At 42.9% G+C, this 15,610-nt stretch overlaps 1 protein-coding gene across 2 annotated transcripts in view; it reads right to left on the bottom strand.

The window, feature by feature from the left end:
• LOC130348327 (serine/threonine-protein kinase B-raf) overlaps positions 1–15,610 on the bottom strand; it is a gene marked incomplete at its 5' end in the record, with an annotated part of 60,331 nt that overhangs the window by 6,363 nt on the left and 38,358 nt on the right. For both annotated transcript variants that reach the window (XM_056554732.1, XM_056554731.1), the window contains 6 exon segments: positions 1,203–1,356; positions 4,804–4,938; positions 6,470–6,601; positions 7,036–7,154; positions 9,045–9,091; positions 9,186–9,362. In XM_056554732.1, the coding sequence (XP_056410707.1) occupies positions 1,203–1,356; positions 4,804–4,938; positions 6,470–6,601; positions 7,036–7,154; positions 9,045–9,091; positions 9,186–9,362 (764 nt within the window).

Genomic DNA, 15,610 nt, shown 5'->3' on the forward strand with positions numbered 1-15,610 from the left:
GAATCCACAGAAACCATAAACAGTAGTTTGTTGTTTCTGCGATGCCGAAATCAGGACTTTTGTGGTAGAAACATTTGCTGCAGAAATTCTGCCGTGTGCACAGGGCAGCAGATTCCCATCAAATTAAAGGGAGTTATCCAGGAAGAAACTTTTTTTTTATATATATTATATTATATTTATTTATATTTATATTTAGCAACTGGCTCCAGAAAGTTAAACAGATTTGTAAATTACTTCTATGAAAAAATCTTAATCCTTTCCGTACTTATGAGCTTCTGAAGTTAAGGTTGTTCTTTTCTGTCTAAGTGCTCTCTGATGACACGTGTCTCGGGAACCGCCCAGTTTAGAAGAGGTTTGCTATGGGGATTTGCTTCTAAACTGGGCGGTTCCCGAGACACGTGTCATCAGAGAGCACTTAGACAGAAAAGAACAATCTTAATCCTTTCAGTACTTATGAGCTTCTGAAGTTAAGATTTTTAAATAGAAGTAATTTACAAATCTGTTTAACTTTCTGGAGCCAGTTGATAAAAAAAGTTTCCCACAGGAGTACCCCTTTAATTATATATATATATATAATTTTTTCCTGGATAACCCTTTTAATACAAAACTGCTACAGCAGGATTTCCGCCACTTGAACATGGCCTGAGACTAGAAAAACATGTCCGCTTTCTTCCAATACCGGAAACAACTTGCGGCCATGGGTGGCCCTGATTATTATAATTTTTTTTTTAAAGAAGAAAGCAGCCAAAAAGACTAAAGAAAGAACCAAGTTACAAAACAGACAGGCTGCGGTCGGAATTACGGATAAGGATATTAATAGTTCTTCCGTGTAGTAGTGGATCTGCAGGGACCACCCATAAATATTTTATTACATCATTTCTAAACGCAGAAGAAACAGAAAAGAAAAAAAAATGAAAACCTCCACAAAAACAATAACTGTTAAAACAACAAAACAAACAACCACCATTTTACAATACAAATACACAATATACATTCTCGATACGTAACAGACCAAAAACAATTATAAACTCCTGCCAGCAGGGGGTGCAAGTCATATATATATATATATATATATATATATATATATATATATATATATATATATATATATATATATATATATATATATATATATATATTTTTTTTTTTTTTTTTCTGATGGACTTGGAAGAGCTCGTAGGGTCAGTGTATCATGAACCCACCATATCCACCGGCCTGGATGGGCGTTTTTGGAGAAGCACAAGCGTACAGACTGAAGTCCTCTGTCTGGAAGCCGGCTCTGTTCAACGACGGCTCAGATGCACTGCGGTGAATTTTTGGCAATGACCGGGCCAGGAGTTCAATGGAGGCAAGAATCTGCGGAAGGTAAAAAAAAAAGACAAATATTTCAGAAAACACTTGGTTATGCTTTCTGCTTCCTGAGAATAACGCATCCTGAGAGTTATCATAAATGTAATCTAAGATTGAAGAAGAAATCATTCAAATGATATACAGTGGTCCCTCAACATACGATGGTAATTCGTAGAGATGAGCGAACTTACAGTAAATTCGATTCGTCACAAACTTCTCGGCTCGGCAGTTGATGACTTTTCCTGCATAAATTAGTTCAGCTTTCAGGTGCTCCGGTGGGCTGGAAAAGGTGGATACAGTCCTATGAGACTCTTTCCTAGGAATGTATCCACCTTTTCCAGCCCACGTGAGCACCGGAAAGCTGAACTAATTTACGCAGGAAAAGTCATCAACTGCCGAGCCGAGAAGTTTGTGACGAATCGAATTTACTGTAAGTTCGCTCATCTCTAGTAATTCGTTCCAGACGGACCATCGTTTGTTGAAACCATCGTATGTTGAGGGATCCGTGCAATGTAAAGTATAGGACAGTGGTCTACAACCTGCGGACCTCCAGATGTTGCAAAACTATAACACCCAGCATGCCCGGACAGCCGTTGGCTGTCCGGGCATGCTGGGAGTTGTAGTTTTGCAACATCTGGAGGTGCGCAGGTTGTAGACCACTGGTATTGGAGGTCATACTCGTGTGTCCCCGCCGCTCCGGACCGTCACCGCTGCCCTGGATGTCGCCTTCCATCGCTGTCGCCGCGCCCCCCCCGACGCTCCGGCAAGGCCTCTGCTTCCCCGGCATCCTCGCTCTCCGTCGCCGTCATCACGTCGCTACGCACGCCGCTCCTATTGTCGACGTGATGACGACAATTGAGAGCTCCGACGATGCAGGGGATCCTGAAGAGGACACGCCGGAGCCCGAGGACAGGTAAGTGATCGTCAGCGGACCACACAGGGCACCGTAAACGGCTATCTGGTGGCAGCTGAAGCAGTTTGCACTGCCGGATAGCCGTTTATGCGATGGCCCCCGACAAAAGGATCATATGTTGATGCTGCCTTCAACATGCGATGGCCTCTGAGAGACCATCGTATGTTGAAATGATCGTATGTCGGGGCCATCGTAGGTTGGGGGGGGGGGGTCACTGTACTATGAAGGGTGATTAAACCTTTTACTCCCCCCATATAGTAGTTTTGGTCTTTCTTCGCGATCTGATGAGGGTTTAGGTGCATAGCCCCCAAACGTTAGAGTTCAGTGACACGAAACATTTGGAGGTCCCATAAAGTGCAAAATAAAGTGATGACCGTGCACCCTGCTAAGTCCCTGTTTTTGGCATTGGAAGAGGTTCCAACAGTAGAACGCCCCCACTGATCAGCTTGTTATCCCCTATGCCTCAATTTAGAGAACTGCATTGGGATCTGCAGGACCCATTGAAAACACCAGCGTGTCCCACCTTTCCTGTACGTTATATGTTCCCAGGGCAGGGTTAAAGGGGTTATCCAGTGATATATTTATTTTTAATCTCACCATTCCGCCGGGCTGCAAAAAGAAAACTAACAAACCTTATAAGGGGTACTCCACCCCTAGACATCTTATCCCCTATCCTTTGGATGTCTTCTGGGGACCCCCTCAATCTCCATGCTGCACCCGGCGTTCGTTAAGAGTGTCGGGTGCAGCACCGGAGGCTCGTGATGTCATGACCACGCCCCCTTGATACAAGTCTATGGGAGAAGGCATGACCGCCACCACGCCCCCTCTCATAGACTTGCATTGAGGGGGTGTGGTCATGATGTCACGAGCCTCTGTCCTGCATCGCCAGTCTTCCGGCATGGAGTGAAGTTCACTCCGTGCACCGGATGTCTGGGGTGCCGCAGAAGAGATTGAGGGGGTCCCCAGCGGCAGGACCCCCACAGGGAGTACCCCTTTAACTTACCTTCTGTCCCTCCACCTATGCGCAGATATCGCTCTTGCATCCTCAGGCATTCTGGGGCTGCTTCTCGCTGTCCACAGCAATGCCTCGCCTAAGCTGGTGATATGCTGAACGATAGTGTGATGTAATGGGCTTGGCCTTCCTCTAGACGCCCGGACTGTTACATCACACTGTGACTTAGCGTTTCATTAGCCGAGGCAGAACTTCGCTGCGGCCGGCGATGAGCTCATGAGCGGCGGAAGGTTTGTTATTTTTATTTAATTATTTTTTTGCATCCGGCACAGAATGAAAAAAAAGTTAAAAAAAAACAATCACAGGAGAACTCACAGGATAACCTCTTTAACCCAAAAGGTCTCTACTGCTGGGGGGTCTCCAGAAACCAGACAGCACATCTGCTACCAGCAGCAACTGCTCTTAAACTGTCAGGGGGGACCTGATTGTATTGTACAGCAGCCCTCTACTCATTAAGAACAGTGTCTGCTAGCAGACGTGCCGTGCGTAGGCCCCTGACACAGTGGCGTATTTATGGAGTGCCAGCGGGGGGTGCCTGCCTCTGCGGCTGTGTTCCCTGTTTACCCTCCTGGTCCTTTACACTGCCGGCAGCCTCACAGACACCCCCAATCCTCCTGCCTTCCAGCCTAGTACATCTGTGCATAGTACGGCCCCCGAAGGAGCAAGACTTCTTGGAGGTGGTGAAGAGACACCTGCTCCCCAGGCTACAGATGCGGGCCGAACATCACCCATTCCGTGCCCTGGACCGCCATGCTGAACATCCTCAGGAAGGACGGGCGCCTGGAGGTCCATAGCATGGATGGTCCAAAGAGTCCTAAGCACGGTGTTACCTCCGAAATAATCAACTCCGCCAAGGCAGGTGTGTCACCAAAACATGACGTATGCTGGTCAAGGTACAGAGTGTGGGGCTCTAACTATAGGGGGATTGGAGTCCATATAGTACCCAGCAGTGCCCTGTGCCCACATATATAGTACCCGAGAGTGCAGATATGCCATTCAGGAAAATAGAAAAGCAAGGTAAAAAAAGTCTATCCCAGCATTTCCAGGCTCCTGAATGCTTAAAGGGGTACTCCACCCCTAGACATCTTATCCCCTATCCAAAGAATAGGGGATAAGATGTCTGATAGCGGGGGTCCCGCTGCTGGGGACCCCCGCAATATAGCATGCAGCACCCACCTGTATCTGCTTCTGGCAGCGCTGGAGGTTCTGGCTCCCGACCACGGGAATGGAAGATCGTGACGTCACGACTCTGCCCCCGTGTGATGTCACGCCCCGCCCCCTCAATGAAAGTCTATGGGAGGGGGCGTGACGTACGTCACGCCCCCTCCCATAGACTTGCATTGAGGGGGCGGGGCATGACGTCACACGGGGCAGAGTCGTGACGTCACGATCTTCCATTCCCGTGGTCGGGAGCCAGAACCTGCTAACAGTCGAATGTGAATTGTTCCCTGTTGTGTCCCTTTAATCCGTTTTCGTTCCCATCATATCTGCAAATTGTATAAAGCGTAGAGACCTGGCACCGCGTTACCTGTGGAAATAAGGGCCGCTCATCCCGCTTCTTCTTTAGACAGTCAGCCATTAACCTCTTCATTGCTTTGGGACAGTTACTCCGCACTTTGCTGAGGTCTGGAGATAAATATCCTCTTCCCACCATGAAAATAATCTGGGGAAAAAATAGAATGAATAAATAAATAAATGTATTGTTGCGCTATATCAAAAAAAATATTTACTATAAAGTTCATGTAAAAATGCAAAAAAATATTTTTACTACCACTAGGGGGAGAAGCGCGCTGCGTATTGATTCCTTATTGTAGTCAATAGGAGCTGTTTAACCCATATAGCATTGAGCTCCCACTAGTGGTGACTGCAAGTATTGTTATGTTGAAGCGCCTCAATGCAAAGTTAATGGTTAGGGTTGCACTCTGTGTGCTAGGATGATAGAAATGGTGCCAAGGGGCCTAAATATCAATTGTGTAGAGCAGTGTTTCCCAATGAGGGTGCCTCCAGCTATTGCAAAACTACAACCCCCAGCATGTCCGGACAGCCTTTGGGGAGGTGTATAACAACTATATATCCTGACCTCATAGAGATAGCAGCAGTATATGGATAGAGCTGGAGGGGAGGTGCATAACTACTATATATCCTGATCCCATAGAGATAGCAGCAGTATACGGATAGAGCTGGAGGGGAGGTGTATAACTACTATATATTGTGATCCCATATAGATAGCAGCAGTATATGGATAGAGCTGGAGGAGAGGTGTATAACTACTATATATCCTGATCCCATATAGATAGCAGCAGTATACGGATTGAGCTGGAGGGGAGGTGTATAACAACTATATATCCTGACCTCATAGAGATAGCAGCAGTATACAGATCGAGATGGAGAGGGGATGTATAACTACTATATATTGTGATCCCATAGGTATCACAGCAGCAGTATACAGATAGAGCTGGAGGGGAGGTGTATAACTACTATATATACGGATCCCATACAGATAGCACCAGTAGTATATAGATAGAGTTAGGAGGGGAGATTTATAACTACTATATATCGTGATCCCATAGAGATAGCAGCAGTATACAGATAGAGCTGGAGGGGAGGTGTATAACTACTATATATTGTGATCCCATAGAGATAGCTGCAGTATATGGATAGAGCTGGAGGGAAGGTATATAACTACTATATATCCTGATCCCATACAGATAGCAGCAGTAGTATACAGATAGAGCTAGGAGGGGAGATGTATAACAGCCTTTGGCTGTCAGGGCATGATGGGAGTTGCAGTTTTTCAACAGCTGAAGGTGCCCTGGTTGGGAAAACACCGGGTGGATCGAACAGGAGACAGCAAAGAAGAATAGAGGTGAGCAGTTCCGGTGTTGGCTGCCAGGGGGAGTGGTGCCTGACGAGCTGTTTATTTCTTATCGTAGTGAATAGAGCCTGTATAAATCACATAGCAGTGAGCTCCTACTAGTGGTGACAGAGTATTGTTACATTGAAGATCCTCAAAGTGAAGTAAATGGTTATGGTTGCACCGTGTGTGCTAGTATGATAGAAATGGTTCAATCAACTGTTTGGGAATCACTGGTGTAGAGTAAACCTCAAATACAGCAAAATGAGGATAGAGGCGAGCAGTTCCGGTGTTGGCAGCCAGGGGGAGTGGTGCCACATAGATCTCGGCCTCCTCTCACCTGATCGCGGTTGTTGATATTCTGATACGGTAGCTGCCCGGTCATTAATTCGTATAAAACTATTCCAAAAGCGTAGACATCCGACTGAAAGCTGTAAGGATTCTTGTCCTGCATTCTGATCACCTCCGGGGCCTGGAGATAGAAAAGACCTCAGTAATGGTGGAGGGGGTTCAAGCCTGGCATATTTTGCTGCGTATTTTGCTACGTATTTGCTGCTGCGTATTTTATTTCCCATTGAAGTCAATGAGTAGGAAAATACGCAGCAGCAAATATGCACCAAATACGCCAGGTGGGAACGAACCCTAAAGGGTAACCTTGCTCCCTTTTTAAAGGAAAAAAATCCAGGAATAGAAAACAAAATCAAATTTATTTTGAAAAAACAGCGCCACCCCTTGTCCTCAGGTTGTGTGTGGTATTACAATTTTTTTCCATTCACTTCAATGGAACAGAGCAGCAATACCACACACAACCTGAGGACAGGGGTGGCACTGTTTTTAGAAGAAATAAGCTCTGGTTTTCTATTCCTAAACAACCCCTTTAAGAAGATTCACCCGGAATTTCCTCACCATCCATAAAATGGAGCCCGATAACTGTTCAAATTGGTGAGAGCCGCTCCACCGAGACTTCACTGTGGCTAGGCCGAAGTCACCGATCTTTACCGTGAGGTCTTCATGAAGAAAAATATCTAGAGAGAGCAAGGGGTTAAGGAGAGATACAAACCCAACAGGACGCAAAATACTAGATGGATCTGTGACCAGTCATGTGACCCTCCTCTCCCTCCATGGCCCATTTGGAGCAACTACAGGACTACAGTACAGTGGTCCCGACTGCTTCAGCTGCCGCCGGATAGCCGGGGCTCTGTCTCTGGCTCTTATTGAACATGACACTACGGCTGCATTCACACCACCTTTTAGCAATACAGTTCCCATATCAGATTTTTGATGAAAAACCAATTCCTCAAAACCAGACAAAACGTGTGTACAAATTTTAACCCGTATACGGTTTGAAAAATGATGTCCGGTTGCATCTGTTCTTTTAAGAAAAAAAAAACTGTATACGTTTTTAACTTCTCACTCCATTATGAATAAAGTTTCACTTGTTTGATTAAAATTCCAGGAAAAAAAAAAAAACTTTCAGCGTGCACTGTGCATACCGGATGGAACCGTACGCACATACGGTTCTCTATGGTTCCCATTGACTTTTTTGAAAGAAAAAAAAAAACGTATACGTTTCTATACGGTTTTTCACCTGCACCAAAAACCATGGTAGGCTACGGTTTTGGGTACGGTAAAAAAAATGGACAAAACTGTACAAGACGCAAAATGGACGCAACCTGATGCATCGTTTTGCATACGGTTTTCAATGGAGAGTTAATGCATACAGTTTTCAATATGGTCCCGTACGGTTTTCTAATTGAAAACGTATACGGGAACTGAATTGCAAAAATGTTGTGTGAACGCAGCCTTACCCTCGTTTCCTCGGGCCGTTTGTGCAGGACCCCAGATGACAAACTATGTGGCTGCCGTACAGATACGGTGGTCGCGTAATGAGGTAGCACTCAATGACGTTCCCAGAATCATAGCGTCCCTACGCAGCCGCCGTATGTGTATGGATGCCGCATTGTTTGTCATTCGGTGATTGGCCCGGGGCCGCGGACCTGTACAGCACCATCATCCGGAGGAGGGACCATTGCCGGGCCGCTACAGCAGCTTCCTCCATCTCTTCCCAGCCATAGAAGCCCCAGAGTAAGTGGAAGGGACAACCTACCTACTAGGGGACGGAGGTGGTATAATCTAAGGGGACTGCCAACCTACCGAGAGGGGAAATCTAATCCCCTACATCAGTGTTTCCCAACCAGTGTGCCTCCAGCAGTTGCAAAACTACAACTACAAGTTGAAGTTACGCAACAGCTGGAGGCACACTGGCTTGTTAAACACTCAACATACAATGGTCGTCCTTGAACCAATTGATATTGTATGTTGAGGGACCACTGTATAGGGCATTGCTTCCCAGCCAGGTGATGCAAAACTACAACTCATTATATATATATATATATATATATATATATATATATATATATTTTAGATGCAAATCATAAAATGTTGCTTTGGACTTGATAAAGGGAGGAATCGCGAAAGCTTGTTTCTACAAAATGCTGTTAGTCCAATAAAAAAGGTATTACAAGATACTGCAACATTTTATGATTTGCATCACTGGACTAATACGGCTACTCAAATTTACTATATATTATATTTATTTATTTTTATTTTTTTATGCTGTGATTTTATACAATTTTGGAGAAAAAAAATTAATAAATAAAAATATATAATGATAATAATATTATTAATATTAATATTACTAATAATACCATTAATAATAATAGTGAACATACCCCTAAAAGCAGTGTCTCTAAACCAGGGTGCCTCCAGCTGTTGCAAAACTACAACTCCCAGCATGCTGGGAGTTGTAGTTTTGCAACAGCTGGAGGCACCCTGGTTGGGAAACACTGGTATAGGATCTCTCTCGATTAGAGACTACTAGACCAGGGAGTCCGGGCTCGTAGGATGAAGGATACTATTGCTTTTCAGATCTCGGTGGATGATCGACTTGGCGTGCAAGTAGCTGGAAGAAAATGAGAGATAAAACAAACACATAGTAGGATCTTGCAGTAATGAAAGGGAGGAGGGTCGGGAGACGTTTCGGGAGCGGCACTTACTCCATGCCTTGTGCTGTCTGCCGTGCAATATCGATAAGCTTAATCATCTCGAATTTGGTCTCTATGATGTGAAGGTGGTGATAGAGGCTGGAGCCCTCGCACCATTGCGTCACTATTGCCAGCTGGGGTTTGGTGGAATAACCCATGAAGAGCAGGATGTTTACATGCCGAGTTTTCCTAGGAAACAAAAAGGCGTCCAGAAATGAATGGCGACACGTGACTGAGCCAACACTGCTATATATCTTCAATAGTATCACATAGGCAAAAAAAAAAAAAACTTAAAAAGGGGTACTCCACTGGAAAACATTTTTAAATCAACTGGTGCCAGAAAGTTTAAAAAGTTGTAATTTACTTCTATTTAAAAATCTTAATCCTTCCAGTACTTATCAGCAGCTGTATACTACAGAGGAAGTTCTTTTCCTTTTGAATTTCCTTTCTGTCTGACCACGGTGCTCTCTGCTGACACCTCTGTCCATTTTAGAAACTGTCCAGAGTAGGAGCAAATCTCTCCTGCTCTGGACAGTTCCTGACATGGACAGAGGTGTCTGTAGAGAGCACTGTGGTCAGACAGAAAGGAAATTCAAAAAGAAAAGAACTTTCTCTGTATTATACAGCAGCTGATAAGTACAGGAAGGATTAAGATTTTTTTTAATAGAAGTGATTTACAAATATGTTTCACTTTCTGCCACCAGTTGATTGAAATTTTTTTTTTCCAAATGGACACCAAAGATATGCAGTAATATAAAGTATAAAGAAACTGAAATATTAGAAAATCAGAACACGACTGGAATCCCTGGATCTCCGAGCAGAACCACAGGGGATCCAGGTATTGTGGTTACAGTATGAACGCAAAAGATGTATTACAGACATTAAAACGACGCTGTATTATAATATAATATATATATATATACACACACACACACACAGAGCAGGGAATTAAGCGCGTACTAACATGCGGTTCTACACTCAGACCGTATCTGATACAAAAAATCTTGCAAAGCTTAAAAATGTTTTAAATATATATATTTTTTATTAACAGGTAAACTTTAAAAGGGGTTATCCAACAATCGGAAAACAGAGCTTGTTTCTTTCAAAAACAGCTCCACATCTGTTTCCAGGTTGGGTGTGGTATTACAACTTGGCTCCATTCACTACAATGGAACTGAGCTGCAGAACCACACCCAACCTGGAGACAGACTGGGAGCGTTTTATTTTTTTTAAAAGAAATTAGCTCTGTTTTTCTTTAAAGTGTACCTGTCAAATGACCCCCCCCCCCCCCCAAAAAAAAAAAAAAATGTAAAAAATAAAATAAAAATAAAAGTAAATAAAAATTTTTTTTAAGTGTCTATGACCTATATTTCTATCAGGATTACCTTTATTTACTTACAGTCATTGCTCAGTGAGGTTTCTGTCCATGCAGAGGCGGGGGGCATGTCCCTCTCTTCTCCTCACTGTGATGACTCCTCCCTCACTCTGCTTTGACTGACAGAGGGCCGGTGTGAGGTGCAGAACTGCACCCCGTGCAATTTTACGTCGGTCACTCCCCTCAGCTATTCAGCGATTTCCAGAACATACAGCGAGGGTAGGGGGAAGGCAGTGATTGGCAGGGTGCAGTTTTGCACCTCGCTCGCCCCGTACACAGCTCCCTCCTCACCCCTCCCTCAGGAGGATGACTAGATTCTCACAGCCCCGCCCCTGCATATAAATTTTGACAACTGTGAAAATCTACGTCCAGGGGGCTTTGGGAGCGGGGCTGTGAGAATCCCTCTCCTGCCGAGGGAGGTGCACAGCCCCCTGGACATAGATTTGAACAATGGCTCAGTGACAACAACAAGTAGAGATTTTTACAGCTCGGCTCCTGGATGTAGATTTTCACAGCTGTCAAAATCTAAGTCCTGGGGGAGGGGCGAGGGAGGTGCAGAACTGCGTCCTACCCCTCTCTGCCTTCCCCCTCCCCTCGCTGTATGTTCGGAAATCTCCAGACAGCTGAGGGGAGGGGCAGAGGTAACATTGCACAGGGCGCAGTTCTGCACCTCACACCGGGAGCAAGCACAGCAGCTCTGGACCTGCCTGCAGCCCTGGTAATCACTCGTGTTGATGACCACTGGACACTGCAGGACTGGTATGTGTCCCGGGAGGCATCGATGCCAGAGATCATGTCCATTTAGTCTGACTTTTTTTTCCCATAGCTACGAAGCAGGATTGGGACATCATCCCGCCCCGTCCGCATGGCCACCCTGCTGGAATCAACAGCCAGGGGCCACAGCTAATAGCCTGCAGCAAGGCCATTAACCCGTTAGATCCCATAATCAAAGACAATTACGGGACTTAAAGCCGTCAACTTCATGTTGCTATAGGTGATCGGGACCACCACGGGACAATCACGAGGTCCTGACGACCTTACATGATGGCTGGAAGGTCCTTACATGCCTCCATGTCGTCCTATCTTTATTCTGTGCCACAGCATTGATCAGTGTTAAGAATCAAGAGATTCCATGTAATAGTCCCCTATGGAGACTAAAAAGAAACAAAAAGAATAAATAAATAAATGTGTATAACCCCTCCCCCTAATAAAAGTTTCAGTCACCCCTTCTAACATTTTATTAAAAAAAAATAGAAGTAAAAAAATAAATAAAAATAAAACATATATGTTGTATTGCCGCATGTGTAAATGTCTGAATTATTAAAATATCACGTTTATTAAACAGTACAGTAAATGGTGTAAACATAAAAAAAAATTACCAAAGTCCAGAATTGCACATTTTTGGTCATTTCATATAGCAGATTTTTTTATTTTTTTTTTTAATAAAAAGTGATCAAAAATAGTCTCTTAAAAACATAAATGGCATTAATAAAAACTACAGATCACGGCACAAAAAAATGAGCCCTCATACCGCCCTATATACGGAAGAATAAAAAAGTTATAGGGGTCAGAAGAGGCTAATTTTAAGCACACTCTTCTTCTTACAAAAAGTAATACTAGCAAAATAAAACAAAACCTATATAAATTGGGTATCCTTGTAACCGTACGGACCTACAGAATAAAGATAAAATGTGCTTTACCGAAAAGTGCACTGTGTAGAAACGCAACCACCTAAAATCTGCATAAAAGCCCCCCCCAGTTTTGCCCCACAATCAAAGGGGTATTCCAGGAAAAAATAAAATAAAAACTTATTTATATATCAACTGGCTCCAGAAAGTGAAACAGATTTGTAATTTATTTCTATTAAAAAAATCTTAATCCTTTCAGTACTTATGAGCTACTGAAGTTGAGTTGTTCTTTTCTGTCTATGTGCTCTCTGATGACACCTGTCTCGGGAACTGCCCAGGGTAGAAGCAAATCCCCATAGCAAACCTCTTCTACTCTGTGCAGTTCCCAAGACAAGCAGAGATGTCAGCAGAGAGCACCGTTGCCAGACAGAAAAGAACAACTCAACTTCAGCAGCTGATAATTATTGGAAGGATTAAGATTTTTTTTAATAGAAGTAATTTACAAATCTGTTTAACTTTCTGGAGCCAGTTGATTTAAAAAAAATAAAATAAATAAAAAAAAGTATTTTTTACTGGAATACCCATTTTTTTGGGGCTTCACCATACATTTTGTGGTAAAATGAGTGATGTCATTACAAAAAACAAAAAGTCCCACAAACAACAAGGTCTATAGATGGAAAACTCGAAGTTATGGATTTTAAAATGCGAGGAGGAAAAAAATGAAAAAAATTTTTAATCGCTGCATCATTAAGGGGTTAATATACGGTGCTTTTATACGCTCTTTAAAATTAACCTCAAGGTACTTCTACTGTATACCGGACAGATTTGTGTGGAAAAAATATGCAGCGTTTACAGTACCAAAGTGGCCGTCCCTTCCACAAGCTGCGGGAAATCTTTAATGAAATTGATCTGCGGTGCAGAAGGGAAAATCAATGTCTTATAAATGGTAAAATCCTCTTCCTTATGTCCGGGAGACATTCCTGCTGGCAGCAATGGTAAAGATATGAAGTCTGAAGGGTATCCCCGACAGCCCGGAAGTGGTCCTCTGGGCTAGAGCAGTGTTTCCCAACCAGTGTGCCTCCAGCTGTTGCAAAACTACAACTCCCAGCATGCCCGGACAGCCGTTGGCTGTCCGGGCATGCTGGGAGTTGTAGTTTTGCAACAGCTGGAGGCACACTGGTTAGGAAACACTGGGCTTGAGTCATCCTAGAGTCCCATATGCTCCGCCTGTAATCCCGCCCCTCAGTGTGATTGACAGCCCGGGCACCCTGCTCCGTCTGCTCAGGAAGCAGAGCGGTAACACAGGCTGTCAATCACACCGGGGGGACGAGTTTACAGCTGGAACAGACAGGACTAGAAGAAGGTCATGGCTCCAGACCAGGGGACTACTTAAAGGGGTACTCTGGTGGAAATGTATTTATTTATTTATTTTTTTAAATCAATCAACTGGTACCAAAAAGTTAAAACAGATTTGTAAATTACTTCTATTTAAAAATCTTAATCCTTCCAGTACTTATCAGCTGCTGTATAATAGAGAGGAAATTCTTTTGGATTCCTTTTCTGTCTGACCACAGTGCTCTCTGCTGACACCTCTGTCCATTTCAGGAACTGTCCAGAGTAATATGTGTTTTCTATGGGGATTTGCTCCTAATCTGGACCTGTTCCTGACATGGACAGAGGTGTCAGCAGAGAGCACTGTGGACAGACAGAAAAGGAATCCAAAAAGAAAAGAACTTGCTCTGTAGTATTCAGCAGCCGATAAGTACTGGAAGGATTAAGATTTTTTTAATAGAAGTAATTTACAAATATGTTTAACTTTCTGGCACCAGCTGATTTAAAAAATAAATAAAAATAAATAAATAAATAATATTTTCCACCGGAGTACCCCTTTAAGGGCTGGCAGGGAACTTAGAAACTTTACACAATGACAAGGTATTGTGTTTTTTGCAACTGAAGATTAAAGGGGTACTCCGGTGAAAAACTTTTTCTCTTTTTTTTTATGCACTGGTGCCAGAGAGTTAAACAGATTTGTAAATTATTTCTATTTAAAAATCTTAATCCTTTCAGTACTTATTAGCAGCTGTATGCTACAAAGGAAATTATTTTCTTTTTGAATTTCTTTTTCTTTGTCTTGTCCACAGTACTGCACCTGCTGACACCTCTGTCCATGTCAGGAACTGTCCAGAGTAGCATAGATTTGCTATGGGTATTTTCTCCTGCTCTGGACAGTTCCTGATATGGGCACCAGGTGTCAGCAGAGAGCACTGTGGACAAGACAAAAAAGACATTCAAAAATAATAGAATTTCCTCTGTAGCATACAGCTGCTAATAGGTACTGGAAGGGTAAAGATTTTTTAATAGAAGTGATTTTCAAATCTGTTTAACTTTAAATAAATAAATAAATAAATAAATAAATAAACTCATCGGCATCCATCTCCAAAACATAACTGTTGCGTCATCTTCCTAGAACACTGTAATTCCTATGTTGTTCCTCTTGGAAATTTGCACATGAGTTACACAGAAACATAGAATGTGTCGGCAGATAAGAACCATTTGGTCCATCTAGTCTGCCTAATAATCAGAATCCTATCAATAGTCCCTGGCCCTATCTTATATGAAGGATAGCCTTATACCTATCTCTATCTTATATGAAGGATAGCCTTATACCTATCTCTATCTTATATACAGGATAGCCTTTAACCTATCCTTATCTTATATGAAGGATAGCCTTATGCCTATCCCTATCTTATATGAAGGATAGCCTTATACCTATCCCTATCTTATATAAAGGATAGCCTTATGCTTATCCCTATCTTATATGAAGGATAGCCTTATGTATATATCTTATATGAAGGATAGCCTTATGCCTATCCCTATCTTATATGAAGGATAGCCTTATGTATATATCTTATATGAAGGATAGCCTTATACCTATCCCTATCTAATATGAAGGATAGCCTTATACCTATCCCTATCTTATATGAAGGATAGCCTTATGTATATATCTTATATGAAGGATAGCCTTATGCCTATCCCTATCTTATATGAAGGATAGCCTTATACCTATCCCTATCTTATATAAAGGATAGCCTTATGCTTATCCCTATCTTATATGAAGGATAGCCTTATGCCTATCCCTATCTAATATGAAGGATAGCCTTATACCTATCCCTATCTTATATGAAGGATAGCCTTATACCTATCCCTATCTTATATGAAGGATAGCCTTATCCCTATCCCTATCTTACATGAAGGATAGCCTTATGCCTTTCCCTATCTAATATGAAGGATAGCCTTATGCCTATCGCTATCTTTTATGAAGGATAGCCTTATACATATCTCTATCTTATATGAAGGATACCCTTATGCTTATCCCTATCTTATATGAAGGTTAGCCTTATGTCTATCCCTATCTTATATGAAGGCTAGCCTTA

This window comes from Hyla sarda, unplaced genomic scaffold (genome assembly GCF_029499605.1).
Source record: "Hyla sarda isolate aHylSar1 unplaced genomic scaffold, aHylSar1.hap1 scaffold_88, whole genome shotgun sequence".
NCBI lineage: Eukaryota > Metazoa > Chordata > Amphibia > Anura > Hylidae > Hyla > Hyla sarda.